This window comes from Procambarus clarkii, chromosome 71 (genome assembly GCF_040958095.1).
Source record: "Procambarus clarkii isolate CNS0578487 chromosome 71, FALCON_Pclarkii_2.0, whole genome shotgun sequence".
Taxonomy (NCBI): domain Eukaryota; kingdom Metazoa; phylum Arthropoda; class Malacostraca; order Decapoda; family Cambaridae; genus Procambarus; species Procambarus clarkii.
The window spans coordinates 13051868-13067754 of NC_091220.1; the positions used below are offsets into that span (position 1 = coordinate 13051868).

Genomic DNA, 15887 nt, shown 5'->3' on the forward strand with positions numbered 1-15887 from the left:
AACATTGCTGCCTCTTCCCCTCTCAATTTGGCTTTTGCAAGTGTCACAGCATTGTGGACCGAGATATACATTCATACTGCTTTTGCTGTGAAAACCTCTGCTGTTTACTATTCTTTTTGATCTGAAAAAGGTTTGACAATACCTGGAGATATAATATTTTAGCCCCACTATTTTCTTTTGCCCTTTGTCAGCCTGCTACTCTACCTTCAGAGCTTCCTCTTTGCCATTAATTTAAAGTGAGGCTTGGTACCAATTTAACTTTTTCAACAATATGAAGGTGTTCCTGAAGGTAGTGTTCCAAGCACTACTATTTTTATGTTCACAATCTTGCTCTGCTGTCACAGTGACAGTTCCTCTTTTCTCCAACATGAGCTACAACTTAAGATTGATAACATGTTATCCTGGGTCACCAATCATGGCTTAAAGTTCTCTACAACCAAGACTTGTGCTATGACTAACTGGAGGCATGTCATCCCCCATTTGTCATGGTGGTAACCCCTTTTCAATAATGATAGTTGAACTTTTGGGGATGGTCTTTGGCACCCATTTACTGGCATCCTGAATGATATTTAGTGCTATTTGAATATCCAGCAACACCGATGGTGCTATGTAGTCTTTTGGCGTGTTGCCTTCTTTTGATAATTGTTTTCACGCCAATTTCTCTGGGTCACCCCGTGTTTCTCATCTCCGAGATGAATGATCCAAGTCCCTTACCTTATTTGGTCTCTCTCTTACTTCCTTAGAGGAGTTTGCATTCCTATTGTGCTGTCTAAACTCAATTATAGCTGCCCTGCTTATTCCTCTCCCTTGACCCTTTGTTATCTCAATGCTCTATAGTCTATACCATACAGAGTTATGCCTCGGCTTTAGTGTCTGTCTCCCACCCAAAATTTAAATGTGGAAACTGCTTTGACTTACCCCTCAGGAGAGCCCTATTCCCCCTCTCCACCTTCCTCTTCCTGTTAAGGATGATTTATTTGAAATCTTTTTTTCTGTTCACAATTACAATCTCTCTCATTCCAATCTTGCCCCCATGGACCTTGCAAGGTTTTGCAAGGTCTTGACCCACATGGTAAGGCTTATACAGTACCTATCTACTGTTATGAAATGAATTTTCCTTCATCTCTTCACTCCCATTCCGTTGCACTTTTTGCAGAAGGGGTCAAAAGTCTGCCGACAGTGTTGGTTATTTCTTTCCTGACCAAACCTGTATGTGCTCTACTTCCAGAGATTAGCATCTTCACAATGGAAATTTATGCAATTTTGTATGCTCTTTGACAGCTACTTTCGACATCAATATTCCCGTGTCATTTTGTCTATGCTCTCATGGCTCTGGAGTTAAATAACCCTTTATGTTGAGCTTGGAATCCAATACTATCCATATTAAACCTGCAGAGTTCCTAGCCATATTGGTGTTACTCGAGGTTATCTTGAGATGATTTCGGGGCTTTAGTGTCCCCGCGGCCCGGTCCTCGACCAGGCCTCCACCCCCAGGAAGCAGCCCGTGACAGCTGACTAACTCCCGGGTACCTATTTACTGCTAGGTAACAGGGGCATTCAGGGTGAAAGAAACTTTGCCCATTTGTTTCTGCCTCGTGCGGGAATCAAACCCGTGCCACAGAATTAAGAGTCCTGCGTGCTATCCACCAGGCTACGAGGCCACATTGATTACCTTGAAGGAACATGCAGACACCACTGCTGAGGCAGCCATTTGCACTTTTCCTACCATTAAAACTGACTTTTCCCTTTGCCTTCATCTGCCACACATGCTTAACTCATGGGTACTTAATGGAACATCACCCTGCTTTTTATTATCTGAACTGCATTCTCCCATTTAATTCCTGAAAACCAGGGCATTCTAGGTGCACGACTCATTTTTGTTTTCCAAATGTCTGGATCACTTGTCTATAGAATCCTTGGCAAATTTGATCCGATAGTTCTCACCTTAAGTGTCTCTCTCTTACTGGCATCTGGTATATTGCGTATCTACTTAATATTCAGCAACATATATACCGGTGACTATAGTCAAGTACAGTTATGCTTAGTACTATACACAATGCTTGCTAATTTAGCACTCGCACTGGCTCTCCAGATAACATGGCTAGGGTTTGTGTGCTGCCTTCAGGCAGGTGTCGACGGCTTCTGCCCCTTTATTCTACCTGCTGTGGTCGTGCACAAGCAAACTACACTGGCATGTGCTATTCCCTACATGTTTTTGCTATGCATGGCAACCTGCATATTGTCCATATTGTCCATTTACCTCCATCTGAAAATTTAATCTACGAAGTAGATATCAAAAGGCACCAAGCCGGGAAGGCTATGTAGCACTGTCAAATGTGCGGAATAATCAGAGGGCGCTAAATATCAAGGATGCCAATACGAGAACAAACGCACAAGGTGAACGATATCAAAAGTAACCTATTCAAGAATTCAAGAGGGACAGTTGGAAAGCAAGTCAATCTTCCCCTGGAGCTGCAGCTGCTTGGTAAAGTGGGGGTTGCAACACATTATGATGGAGAGTAAGGGGGTTAAAAATGGAAGGTTCTGTAGGGTCTTATTGAATGGGTTAGTTTAAACTAGCAGGGCCTTGCTTGACTTTGGTCAAGCAGGATTTGAGTTGGTATCCCTATCAGTCCCTGAATTTCCATTTGAATCTTCACTGGTTACCTATGTGTACTCATGTTACCTCCGGGGTTGCTGGAGTGTTTTTACCTCCCCTTGTTGGGCTTTGTGGTGTGGGTGTTGGATGAAAGTAAAGCTTTAATACATTGTAAACATTTCTCCAAATGTTTGCACATTTACTCTATCATGTAACAGGACCCTTAAGTTGAATCCATCTGAAAGCTCTGTTAATACTCCTTTACCTAGGGTGTTCTCCCTGCTGTGTTAGGCCCCAACAAAAATTGATCACCCCTTTCCCCTACCACTTTTGTGGTAATGGGTTTCTGGGGGTTTTAATTTTTGTCGACATGGTTGCTTTAGGTGTCATTTTCTCTGGTGGTAGTCAAGAAATGCAGGCAAGGGCATATTAGTGTATCCTGACTGTTCTTTATTTTTTACCTGACTGTTCTTTATTTTTATGTCCTTTGTCTCATGTTCCTGGGTCAAAATCTACGTTGACCATGCTACAGTGTTACCATGTAGATAACTTCTGCGTAGGGTCTTACACATATCGTGTAGGTTCTTCTACGAAGTGTCATGGATAATATTATCGATTATTAAACTTTCATCTTGTGCTAGTATACTGTACACTTTAAACCAAGTTGTCAAAAAAGATGCAGAATGGAACACACAATACCCAATTAAAAGGGGTTATTTAAAAACATGATAATAGCAAATTATATTCCCAAAAAAAACTAGTAACAAAAATAAAATAAATTCTTCACAAATTCAATGTTAATGGTAAAACAAACATCCTATTAATTCAGTATTAGATGCTCTAGGAGTACCTTCATACAGTAAATGAAAACTAATGACCAAGCTATTCTCTAGGAAAATATGCTCGAGTTGTATGCAAAACAGAGTCGTCCTTAAACATGCCAAGTCGTCACCGGAATTATCAGCCTGTAAAATTACATGTTACTCAACATGGTACATAAATCATCTAGATTAAAAACAGATTTATGTTTTGAACATCTGCAATTTCAATTGATCAAATCCGTTATAATTCAAGACTTTCATCAAGTAAAAAGAGAACACTAAGCACAATTAAAGTAAGAAAATCCCCCAAATTTTCATCAGTAAAATGCAAGAAAGTATTGCTGGAACAACAAAAATATAATCTTTCATTTTAATTTTGACAGGTGCCAAAATTTTCAATTTTATAACAAGTTATCAGTATTCAAGTAAAAGTTAGTACTGTGCTAAAACAAGACCATCTGAGTAGAAAATTTAAATGATCATCATAATAATCCTCTCACACAACACAAGTAAAAATGTTGGCATCAAGTTTAAAGAAGCATTTCCACTCAATGGTCCAAAATTAAGATTTGTGCTTAAAATACAACTGAACCACCACCCACACAGTTTCAGTAGATCATTCCCTAAAATGTGTAAAAAAATTTGTAAAGTCTAGACATTATCAATGCCACCTATACACTATCAGCCTGCCCCATCTCCATTACCACAATACACCTAATATAGCTTTTTTCTTCAGTGAAGTAAATACTGGAGGTTGGAAGCATTCAATCTTCAAACTTCCTCCATATGGAATTCACACATTAAAATAAAGGCTAATGAGAAAATCCCTTATTAAAATTTGGGACAAATTGTGCTGCCTACCCAAAACAATACTTTGCCCAAACTCATGACCAACGAAAAGTTCACACAGACGCTAAATTAAGTAAAATCATATATAGCTGAATTTCCTTCAGTTTTGTGCTAGGCACAAATAAGAACCGAAAATTAATAAAACAGTGCTCTGGTGGACTGCACTAAAATTCTAAGGCTTCAAATTTAAAAATCTATCAAGCCAGAAAGGCTTTTTCCATACAGCTTTAAGCATGATGTAAATGTTAAAACGCTGGGGATACCATTTATGTCATTTATGCAGTAATAAAAATACTCAGAATTGGCCTATATAAAAGCTGATGGAATCTAAATATTAAACTATGAAAATTTCATTGGCAAATACAATACCATGAAGATAGATCATACACCAACACTACAATCTTGACCAATGATACAGTAATAGATCAAGCAACTTTCGTAAATCCACATAAAAAAAAATAACGTTACTAAAATCAGTCTTGTCAAAAGACAAGCACATCCATTGTGTGACTTTAAAGTACAAAAATTAATATAATCAATATAGAACTCCACCTTAATAGAACAATGTATAGATTCAATTTACAAAATCTTCTAAAAAAAATTCTAGTAGAAAAACAAAACACTAAGAGGCTTTTGTTAGCACACTTAAATTACACGGTTGAGCGTGGTCTGAGTACGCAGCTTGGAATTTCTCATTATCGGCTTGTGACCTCCATGCGCATCAACGGGGTGAGTCAACTGCCAACACGAGCGACAGAAATACTTGAAGCAATTCTCATCACGACAAAAATATGGACCCTGTTGCATGCCACACAGCTGGCAGAGGGAGTCAGCCAAGTATGGATCTACTTGCACCTGAAAGAAGAATTTGTAATGAAGTACAGTACAGTACTACCTTAAGGAGATATAAAATGGTATACAATACTCCCAAGTTAAACCCGAATGATTGTAAAATTCACTAGTTATTTCTAAAGTACATGGGCAGAAAACTATACTTGTGTACTAGAAAATTTCAGGTTTTAATTTTAGTACAGTATATTAATGCAGCAATCTCCCAAGTCTGAGACAGTTCAGTTTAACTACCAAAAGGAATGAATAATGAATCTGTCTCGTGCAAACATTCATTAAAACTTATTGCACAAAAATGCCCAAGTGGTGATTAAACACACTTGCCCACCATCAGGTAGACAGCTCTGACAACACTGCAGTTCTCCAGCGTCGGCTGCTTCCGAGAAGGAGTTGCAACGAGACACCTGTACAGGTGGGGTTAAAGGTGACAAAGGTAACTATCGAATCCACCAAAAGTTTATGCAGGGAGAAATCTAGATGTGTTTAATAACATGGTTAAGATCAAAATATTTAGTCCATGTAGCTGGACCAAAGCTTGAAACGAAGAAGAACTGGAAGGAACCGTTCGAGTGTGGAAGGAGGGAACAATGCCGAGCACCCCCGAGTAAGATAGCGAGGGGGGGGGGGGGGGGGGGGTAAAAGGCAGTTGTCATAATGAGAGAAGGGCCCACTCCAGGTAATGAGGTGATCATCACTGGGAGCTTGGGGCTCAACCCCACCAAAGGTGGAAGGGGAAAAGAGGGGTAGTCAGGAGGGTCAAAGAAGCTTTGTCTGGGCCCAATGTAGTGGGGGCTACAGAACCCGGCCTTCCATCAGAGTTAGACTCGGGCCTGGTCGCCGACCCCACGAGCCTGGGAAGTTTAAGTTTAAAGGTCAGTCATCAGCATAAAAACGAATAGGTAATAATTTCATCCATGAATGCGCCTGACAGCTGGGTTGACAGCCCTTTGGATTCGTAGTCCTGAAGTTCCGAGTTCAATCCCCGGTGGAGGGGGAGAAATGGGCAAAAATGTTTCTTTCACCCTGATGCCCCTGTTACCTAGCAGAAAGACAAGTACCTGGGAGTTAGACAGCTGCTACGGGCTGCTTCCTGGGGATGTGTAACAAAAAGGAGGCCTGGTTGAGGATCGGGCCACGGGGATGCTAAGCCCCAAGATCATCTCAAGATGACCTCAAGATAGGCACCCCATACCCATCATGGAGCCACAATAAGAGTATAGGACACTCAACAAGACGGGCACCTCCCCAGGGGTGCATCGTGAGTATACACCCTGCAATCGCCACCTTGAGAACTATCAGTCCGTCGAGATCGGGTTCTGCAACGATGGCAAGAATTGACAAAGCATCCTCGTTCGAAATGTCGGGTACCACAGTTTTACGGGCGAGTACGCCTCCCAACACCCTTGTGTTAAAACAGAAGGGGTCTGAAAGAGTAATCAAGAATGGCAAAAAGTCTGCAGGAAATGACAATTGGAAATGAGAAGAGGAAAAATGAAACATCAGGAAGAGGAAAAGGTACCCAGTACAATTTATGGAAGACAACATCAGGAGCATAAGGCTTCAAGAGGACAGAGGACCATCCTATGGAGCATCATACCCCAGCAGCTATCCCCCAAGCCTCCTCATGATAATGGGCTGGAAAGGGAAGGGGTCCAATATTTAAAAAAGTTAATTATTTTCGGCTACTTGGCATTTCCGGGATTTTTCCAACCTTACCCAATTATAATTTTAGTAAAGTTGAGCATGTGGTAGCTCAGCGGTGAAAGGAAACTTGCCCAACCATTTGTCTCGCTGGGATTTCCAATGGAGTGGAGAATGAACCCAACTGTACTACTGAGAACCTATATTAGCATCATTTGTGTAAAAACCCTGACAACCGTTTAAAGACACAGTATGATCACATTACTGACCACTGAACTACAAGATCATTTGGTAAATCTGCCACACTGCTGGGTAAAAGGAATGCATATTCTGCTGGTTTATAAAAACTGTAGAGTGACTACTTGCCTTTTTTGTAAATTTTGGTGTCTTGATTTCTATAAATGCTGCTCTAACTGCCTTTCTGTAAGACTGCACATTGTTGAAAGTTACTCTGCCAGATCCAATTGGATATTTATGCTTGTCTGTATCAATACCTGTAAGTAAAATTATAAATCTTGAAAAATACCTTTAGTATACAGCTTATAATTCACTTATCACAAATAGCACATTTATCGATTTCAAGGATTTATAAATCTTAAAGGGAACATAATCACTGACACGGAGAAAAAGTAAAACAAGTTTAAAAAAGCATGGACACCAAGAAAACAAAATAGTGCCTTTATAGATGGTACATTATGATATTTAGGAGTCTCATTCAATGTCCCCAATAATTTCTGCTTCCTTCGTTTCATTTGGCTAGTTTTGCAATTTCTCCCGTGGCCACTGGCCTTTACTGCCTTTGCACCTGGCCCTCTTTTGGGTCAACTTCAGCCTTTCTTTAGCTTTGCAGGTTTCCATTTTTCCCTGTCTTGGAAATGTTCCTTTGTTTTGGTGCAATTGTGTGACCTCTCCTACTCTTGGGAACTCTTGAGGGTTTCCATTCCATGGGTGCTTTTCTCTGCCTGTTCTGGTTTTGGCCTTTGTGGTTCATAGACTCTGCATCTGCTTGGCATGTTTTACTTGCCCAGGTTTGTTAGACTTGGGTCTTCTTTTCCATGGACAAGGAGCTCTCCAACTTTAGAATTTCTTTTAAATACATGGAAGGTCAAGTGCTAAAACTGTTTACAACTTTAGTGAATTCATAACTGGAACAGCAGTTGCATGGTGTCCATACCTCATGAACCACAAGTGGAAAAGGTACACGGATATGCAACAAGATGGCTACTGGAACTGAAACAAGAGCTATGAGGAGAGGTTAGAGGTGTTAGACGTGTCTAATCTAAATGATAGAAGAAAAAGGGGCCATGTGATCACACTGTACAAACTAATGAAAATCAATTCAATTTATAAAGATAAAGAATGCTTGAAACATGGAACTTAAAGAACATCAAGTCATAGATTTAAGGTACAGAAACAAAGCTGCCCCAAAATGATAAAGTTCACTTTTGCAAACAAAGTGGTAGACAGTGGGAACAAGTGTGGTGATGGATGCCAAAACCACCAATGATTTCAAATCGTTATACGAGTGCAGCTCTCGTCCTGTAACTACTTGGGCAATTACATTTGGGTAATTGTGTATATTATGCCTATATTAAAGGTCCTTCCAAGAACTACTGACCCTCTACAAGATGCAACTGCACAACATTTTACCAACTCCTAGGTCCCTATTTACTGCTATTGAACAGACATTAGGCAATAGGAAACTTGCGCAGTCATTTCTGTCCCACCTGGAATTCGAACCCAGGATGTTCAGTTGCATGAATAGAACAAATCTACCTGTACTGCAGAAATTTATTGAGGATGAATGTTACAGTGGCCCATTTATGCTTCAAAAACATTGTCTGCTCTATGCTAGCCACCACATTTGTTGCAAAACTTGATACAACCCTGGCAGTCCTCAAATTGGATTTACTGGGCGCAAATCCTTAACTGTAGCCTCTGTTTAACGCAACAGTAAAATGTGTACTTGGATGAAAAAATTATTCTTCGCGGCAGGGGATCGTATTCCAGGGGCCATAGGATTAAGGACTTGCCCGAAACGCTACGCGTACTAGTGGCTGTACAAGAATGTAACAACTCTTGTATACATCTCCCCAAAAAAAAAAAAAAAAAAAAAAAAAAAAAAAAAAAAAAAATCCTCATTGGAGAGTAAAACAGACCACATTTAATTAACATTATAACACCTAAATTGTTATATATTTTACTATCTACTATAGCACTAAGTATTTAAAAATACTTTGGGATTTTATGAAGTCAAATTCTAAATGCACGAACTAATATCACGTTATTAAATAATTTTCAAAATCAATGTAATACAATTTTATAAATTTAAAAAATGTATTATGATGCCAATGAACCACACTGACCACTTTATCGTAAACCTGCGACAATAGTAATTAATAAATCCCTCACCTTCATCCAATTTCCGAATGACAAGTTTCATTGCTGCAAGATTCCACTTAGTAATTACGGAATATTAAACTCGATTGGAAATGCATAAATACTTTGAAGAATCAAAATCATTAGTGATACACAGCATGTATTTTGCCAGGTCAACATACTATATGACAAGGTTCAAGGAAACTAACCTGAATAAACAACGCCTCCAAACAAATCATTCATGATGTTGGCAAGACCTTCTGCACTTAACATGCCATGTAGTGCCCCTACAAACACAGTTTTTGCAGGGTCCAACTGATATGAAGGGCAACGGACATAGTTGCTGTCACTTATCACCCACGGAATAATTTGTACCTAAAAATTAGAACCTATGAATTAATTTTCCAACACAAAAATGGCTACCGTTGCAATATTGATTAGCATATACTATGTAAATTTTTCCATTATATCTTCCAAAAATTATAGTAGGGTCTATGGTTTCTACTATTGTGGATCCAGGGTTTGATGCCCACAAGTGAAAAAGTGTCAGGCAATTTTGCTTTCACTTTACTGCTAGGTGAACCAAGGCTTAAAGAGGGATCATTATGAGGCAAGTCCAATTATAAAGTCCACGTGTCTATAGTTATTTCACCAGCAGATCCATTTTGGACTTATTAAAATATTTATGTTCAGTAGTGGAATAAGCTGCCGGCTTCCTGTCCTCATTGAGGCCACTAGTGTTTGTGGTCCTCAGGTAAATGTAGGGGTTAGGTAATTTTTTTTTGCCTAGCCTTAATTTTTACAGGAATGTTCCCGAAGGTGAAGGCAAGAGTCTATCGACATATGAATGAAATCTTCTTCAGTCAGTGGGGAAAAAGCCTAGATGAGGCAGGTATGGAGGCATGCATGGCTGAGTGCATGCCACAAGGTACCCACATTGTTTTGAGGGATTGGGGGGGGGGGGGGGTGAAGGGAAGTTTACCACAATTTCTCCGACAGAACAACGTTAATCATCGTATGACAAGTTTTACCAGTCATGTGTGTTTATGTATTTTAAATCAACATAATGCATGGACCTAGTCTTTCTTTTAATCCCTCTATTCAAAGATGCATGTAGTTTAGGTATCTGGAAAAGTGTCGTTTATATTTTTATGATCCCTAACTAAATTACCTTAATTAAAATGCAGGTTATCACCCCTTTAGTTATGTAGTATATAAATAGACAAGAGGATGTAACATGCAGGATACAAGTAAGATTTTAAATACATGAACTAGCGATGGGACAATAAAATTTTTAATGATACCGATTCCACTAAAAAGTCTATGCCAATAAGATTATCAATTCCGATTCTTTTCAAAAATATATTTGGATGCTAATTTTTCAGAAAATTCTTGTAGGGTAGTTTGGAAAAATTAAAATTTACCTTACAACCATGGTAAATGTATTAATATGCACTATATAACCAGCCAATTTAATAGAAAATTGGCAAATCCAATGTAAATTGTCAAATCAATGATGCATTTTATGTACTGGCAGTCCAGCAAACACCAGTAAAAGATGAAGTGCTACGCATTTATTTTATTTCCTCTTATCGTTCTAATGCTTACATATCTTGTAAACTACATTTTTATAAAAACTTTCTGGAAGGAATTCAATAATTTGAGCAGATATTTTTCTCGCGTTGAACCCAATACCTTCTACAGATAAAGGCAAGTTGACTGCTACCACTCAAATTTATGAACTATGTACTGTGTTCATTTATATCCCAAATTTTATGTTCATCAATGCCTTCTTTTAAGGTCAGCCATCAAGTCCTAAAAAAAACTAAGAATGGTGTATTATACTCTAATGATTATAATTTAACAAAATTTAATATCAACCTGAAAAAATGTGCATTATTAAATGTTAAGTAATACCTGATTAAAGATTCTAAAATTTCTATTCCGATACCCACCTCAATTGTTGAAAAATGCTATAGTCCTCCAATCCTCTCTACCGATTAATCGTCCTATCAATAATACCGGGAAAAAATAATCGATGAAATGGGAAAAGTTTACATATAAGAATGACCCAAGTAAATACCGATAGGAAATAGGGTAGTTGATTTATGGATTGTCAGCTAATAAGACATTAAATCCCTGGATTTTCTCAAGTATAGACATACGAGAGGTCTATGGTCTACCCATTTCATTTAGGTTGCTCATACATACCTCCTTCTGCCGAATACGTCTTGAAGATATCTTGTAATAGTAGTTGCCACCAATGCTGAAATCCTGGCTGCAGGCCGACAGAAGAGACTTTACCTAAACAAAATAGGGCATTCAGTTTTTTCATTTATTTATAAATTTTATAATTCGGATAACATTGGACAAAATTTTCAAAAGTTGTCTGCTCGAGATGGGGAGAAAAAACCTAGTATCGTTCATTGACACTGAATTCACACAAAATAATTAAAATAGCCAATAAGCAACACCTGGCAACTTTTTCTGGAGTTAACAGACACATTGATCCCAACACGAAGCACAGGCAAGGTGAATTTTCTAATAGCCACATGTGGAGGGTTCAGCAACTGATGCAACAAGATGGCCTTGCAACAACACTGCCATATCAACAAGTAAATTTTGTGATCATGCTGTGCTTCCTCTGGCATCCATGAGGCCTTTGCATGTGGAACTTTATGAAAAAGTAATTTTTTTTCCGACGTCTCTTTAACCCACAACATTTTCAGAAGTTCTACAAGCTGTTGTGCAATGTCTATTTCATGTTATAAGTACATAAAAAATCTATAATGTGAAGAGTGAAGGTTTAGAACAGGGTGAGAATCTATCCAGTGTACTGGGTAACCCCAGACATACACATGGACCCAGGGACTACGTGTGTATATCAAAGGTTCAACCTGGAATTCATTAATTCACTGGAAGTCTGGAGGCACCAAGCTCATATTCAATCCAAATTTCCGAACTCATACACCCTGGTAAATTGAGTATTTGATGGAGAACTCCATTATGAACCATACACCAGAGCATGTGGGATATTTGTAAAATGCAGTTTGGCTACTAGCTTGGCAACTCCAGACTTGGTGGATTCGGGTGGATTCCAGGCTAAACATATATCAGATTTTAGTCCTTAGGTTAAGGCGCATGTCCAGGCATCCTTGGTATGCCAATTTGATCCCTGTCCTAAGCCAAACACTCATTAGGTCATGAATCTGGTCAAATAATTTCATTAATGTATTGGCAGCATGATGCAGTATATATACTAAGTATGGTTATTTTATATAATTTCATTTTCTAATTTACTGTATTCATTTTAAGTTGTTGGAGGCTGAGGTATCCACGTTATTTTAGGGGTAAAAAGATAAATCTTTAGTGATCTTCACAAAACTAAGGCATTTTAAAATGGCAGTGTGAGAAACTTGTCTTGTTAAATCATTCTTTACCTTAGTACAGAAAGTGTCTTGCTCAATGAACCACAATGTTAATTCATACATACATCACTTTAATACAGAATTCAAAAGTTTCAAGATACAAACCTGCTTTTCATGTTCAAAGAGAATGTATACATAGCCTCTGGGAGGATTTGCAGAATTTTCCTTGCCAGGCCACTCTACTTGGATGTTTCCAAAATGCATAAATGTCTGCTTTAATGCAGATTCTGTGACATCCCATGGTACTCCTCCTAGGAAAACCTGAAGGGGGTAAATTAGAATAAGTATATAAACCAACATTTCTAAAGACTTGACCCTCATGTATTTCATGTTTCTTTTTAAGTACGAGTCCAAAACACTTTACATAAACCCAAGTACCACCTGGAGAACTGTTATTGGTGTAGCCAAGTTATAAAAGTCAGGCTGTGATTTGTTACCGAGGTTAGATTTCACAAGCTATTTTCTATTTTATGTATACATTTTTCTTTTTCTTTGAATAGCAAAATTCTCTTAAACGTGCAAGATTACAAGAAGCATTACATCTGGGAATGGAGGGAAAAAACAGGTCTGGAGAGCATGGCTTTCATTTACAACCAACGGTGACGTTACACCAGTATCAGTGCCATTAATATCAAACCTTACAAACAAATTAGCATTGGCTCTTAACATGATGAACCTAATCCTATAATATACCTTAATCCTAACAAAGATTAAGCGCTAACTAATCGACCATTTATGTCTAACGAGATGCTTGTCAATTTTTGTATGGCAGTTTATTAAGTGGGAGAAACTTCAGTACTTTAAAGAAAACAAAAAAGATTAGAATTCCTGGTGTATCAAGCCAGTATATTTTTACAAAATGAGCAGGACCATGCTCAAACCTTATTTAACCAATGCCTGTACAGTACAGTTGTATTCCTAAATTCAAGATGTAAAGTGATGTGACAAGTGTCACTTTTTCCAATCGTCTTTCTTTGATCATCATAATCTTCAGCCAGCAGTTATCATTAGTCGATTCATGGGGTAATGTGGTTATTGTCATGACAATTCAAACTTATCTGGATTTTACATGCATTATGTAAATATGGTTATAATATAGCTCTGTGGATGTAACCTTTTACATAGTTATACTTAGGATCTTTGCCCATCACAAAATAACTGGTTACTTATTTTGTCTTCATGAAGGGATGCTGTGGACAAGCTGCACAGTGGTGCTGTAAGCTGCAACAACATGCATTACTCATGGTTGTCCACAATGGGGGCCTCACACTTATGAGGGGCACCCACAAATCCTCCCCTCCCCACAGATTACATTTACTGAAGGCCTCATTAAACAAATATGAGCTGTGTATATACAGGATTAAAATCTTACACTATTTTAAATCATCCATCTATGACTTGTGCATTGGTCAGAAATGGAGCAATCATTCCTATATGAATAGTGCAGAGGGGTTAAATTACCATCAATTCTATAAATAATCCTCTCCAACCAAAATAAAAGGACATTTTCCTTGAACTACAACTTGGACATGGACTAACAGGACCAACTTACCTTACATGAGTATATGGGGTTCTTGTGCATCCTAGTAGGCAACTGGCCACTCCAAGTACATGTCGCATCACAAACAGCTGGTAATTTAGTAAATTATTTCGTTAAACGAATTGAAGCAGTTTACAAGCAGAAAAATAGAAAACTGGGCAAGCTGTAAAGAATACACAAGCTTTAAATACAAAAGCCAATAAAAAAATTCAGCAAGTTAAGGTAATCAAAAGAGCAAAGCCATTGCAACTAACACTTGGAAAGGATACTAAGATAACTACAGGTATTTGGTTTAGGACATGGGAAAGGAATGGTGCCAAAAGGATTTTGATAGGGGAATGAATGCCGACCTGCAAGAAGTGTAGCTACTGCACTACTGTCCAGTCCAAGTGGTTGTCTTCACCCTCATTCAGCAAATGAGGGTGAATTCCAGCGAAACCTAATTTTGTTTAAAAAGATACATTTGTGTGCAGTCTGGAATGTGTTTCACAAACCACCCCTTTGAGCTTTAACAAATTTACAATGGGCTTTAGTACTAAGTAACTAAAAAAATCTTAATTTTTTTTTTTATTCTATAATACATTTGAGGGTACTAGTCACTAAAATGCAAATGAATGAGTGTTCAAGTAGACATTCAGTGCTAAAGAGCAAGGACAGTTGCTAATTATTAAAGCAATTACTACAGTAAATCCATTAATATTTTAATTGTTAAATTAAAAACTGCACTGCAATGCACACAAATTTATCAAAATCCTGTACAACATTAAATATGAAATGAAAACGACCTAACAGTAAGACGAGCGAGTGTTAACCCGGGACACTTTTATACAGCATAAGTACATTTTCATGTTAATAAATGTGACCTTCATATGGGTATTTGTATACTTGGGCAAAGAAATGCTTACCAGCAGCATTTCGGTGCAATTTTGCAGCCTTCTCAATTGAATATGGATCAGTGGTATTAGTCAACAGACTAACAAGAGGTCCAGGGGATTTTGCCTCTGGACTCAAAAGGCTTGATCCATCAACTATATTAGGAAAAAGATGAGTTGTTAACCATGCATTCTGTAGCTGAGCCAAATTTGTCAAATCAACACCTGGAAAAAAAAAAAAAAAAGTTTAAGGCTGCAAAAATTTTCATTTATGCAATTAAAATAAAACAGCCCATCACCCAAAGGACTGAGGTTTACAACATGAAAGTCAAATATTACTTACAAAAAATAATGTACAAGGCTATCATGTACGAGCTATGACTAAATATGCTTCATTCCACGTGGGGAAACAGTCCCTGTGGCGAAGTGGTAAGACACTCGCCTGGCATTTCGCGAGCACTTTGACCTGGGCTCATATCCTGGCCAGGGAGGAATATTGGGCATCAATCCTTAACTGTAGCCTGTTTACCCAACAGTAAAATGGGTACCTGGTTGTTAAACCATTTGTCATCAAATTCCAGGAAATATTAGGATTAGGGATTTACCTGAAATGCTATGCATGCTAGTGGCTGGACAAGAATGTAACAACTCTAGATTTAGATTTTTTCATTCAGGTAAAGGTACATACATTGAGTTACATACATAATGTTGGATTTAAAGATAGAACATACAATACCTAAAGCCACTAGTACGCATAGCGTTTCAGGCAAGGTGAGGGGGGAAAAAATATACGTTAGCTTGTATATATGAATAAACAACATTTTGGGTTCCCTTATTTTATTTAACTTCCAATAAGTAATGATTTGCTCCACCTAGGATTTATTCCAAAGCAAAAACAAAATGAGTACC

General features: G+C 38.2%; 1 protein-coding gene across 6 annotated transcripts in view; it reads right to left on the reverse strand.

Moving 5' to 3' along the window:
* Nucleotides 1-3328: 3328 nt before the first annotated feature.
* Nucleotides 3329-15887, reverse strand: part of LOC123745491 (cytoplasmic polyadenylation element-binding protein 1) — a 29019-nt gene continuing 16460 nt past the window's right edge. For all 6 annotated transcript variants that reach the window (XM_069312034.1, XM_069312035.1, XM_069312032.1 and 3 more), the window contains 7 exons: nucleotides 15012-15203; nucleotides 14119-14195; nucleotides 12672-12827; nucleotides 11350-11442; nucleotides 9348-9513; nucleotides 7126-7253; nucleotides 3329-5124 (listed from right to left, as the gene is read on the reverse strand). In XM_069312034.1, the coding sequence (XP_069168135.1) occupies nucleotides 4915-5124; nucleotides 7126-7253; nucleotides 9348-9513; nucleotides 11350-11442; nucleotides 12672-12827; nucleotides 14119-14195; nucleotides 15012-15203 (1022 nt within the window). In that variant the 3' untranslated portion in view covers nucleotides 3329-4914. The remainder of the gene's footprint in view (nucleotides 5125-7125; nucleotides 7254-9347; nucleotides 9514-11349; nucleotides 11443-12671; nucleotides 12828-14118; nucleotides 14196-15011; nucleotides 15204-15887) is intronic.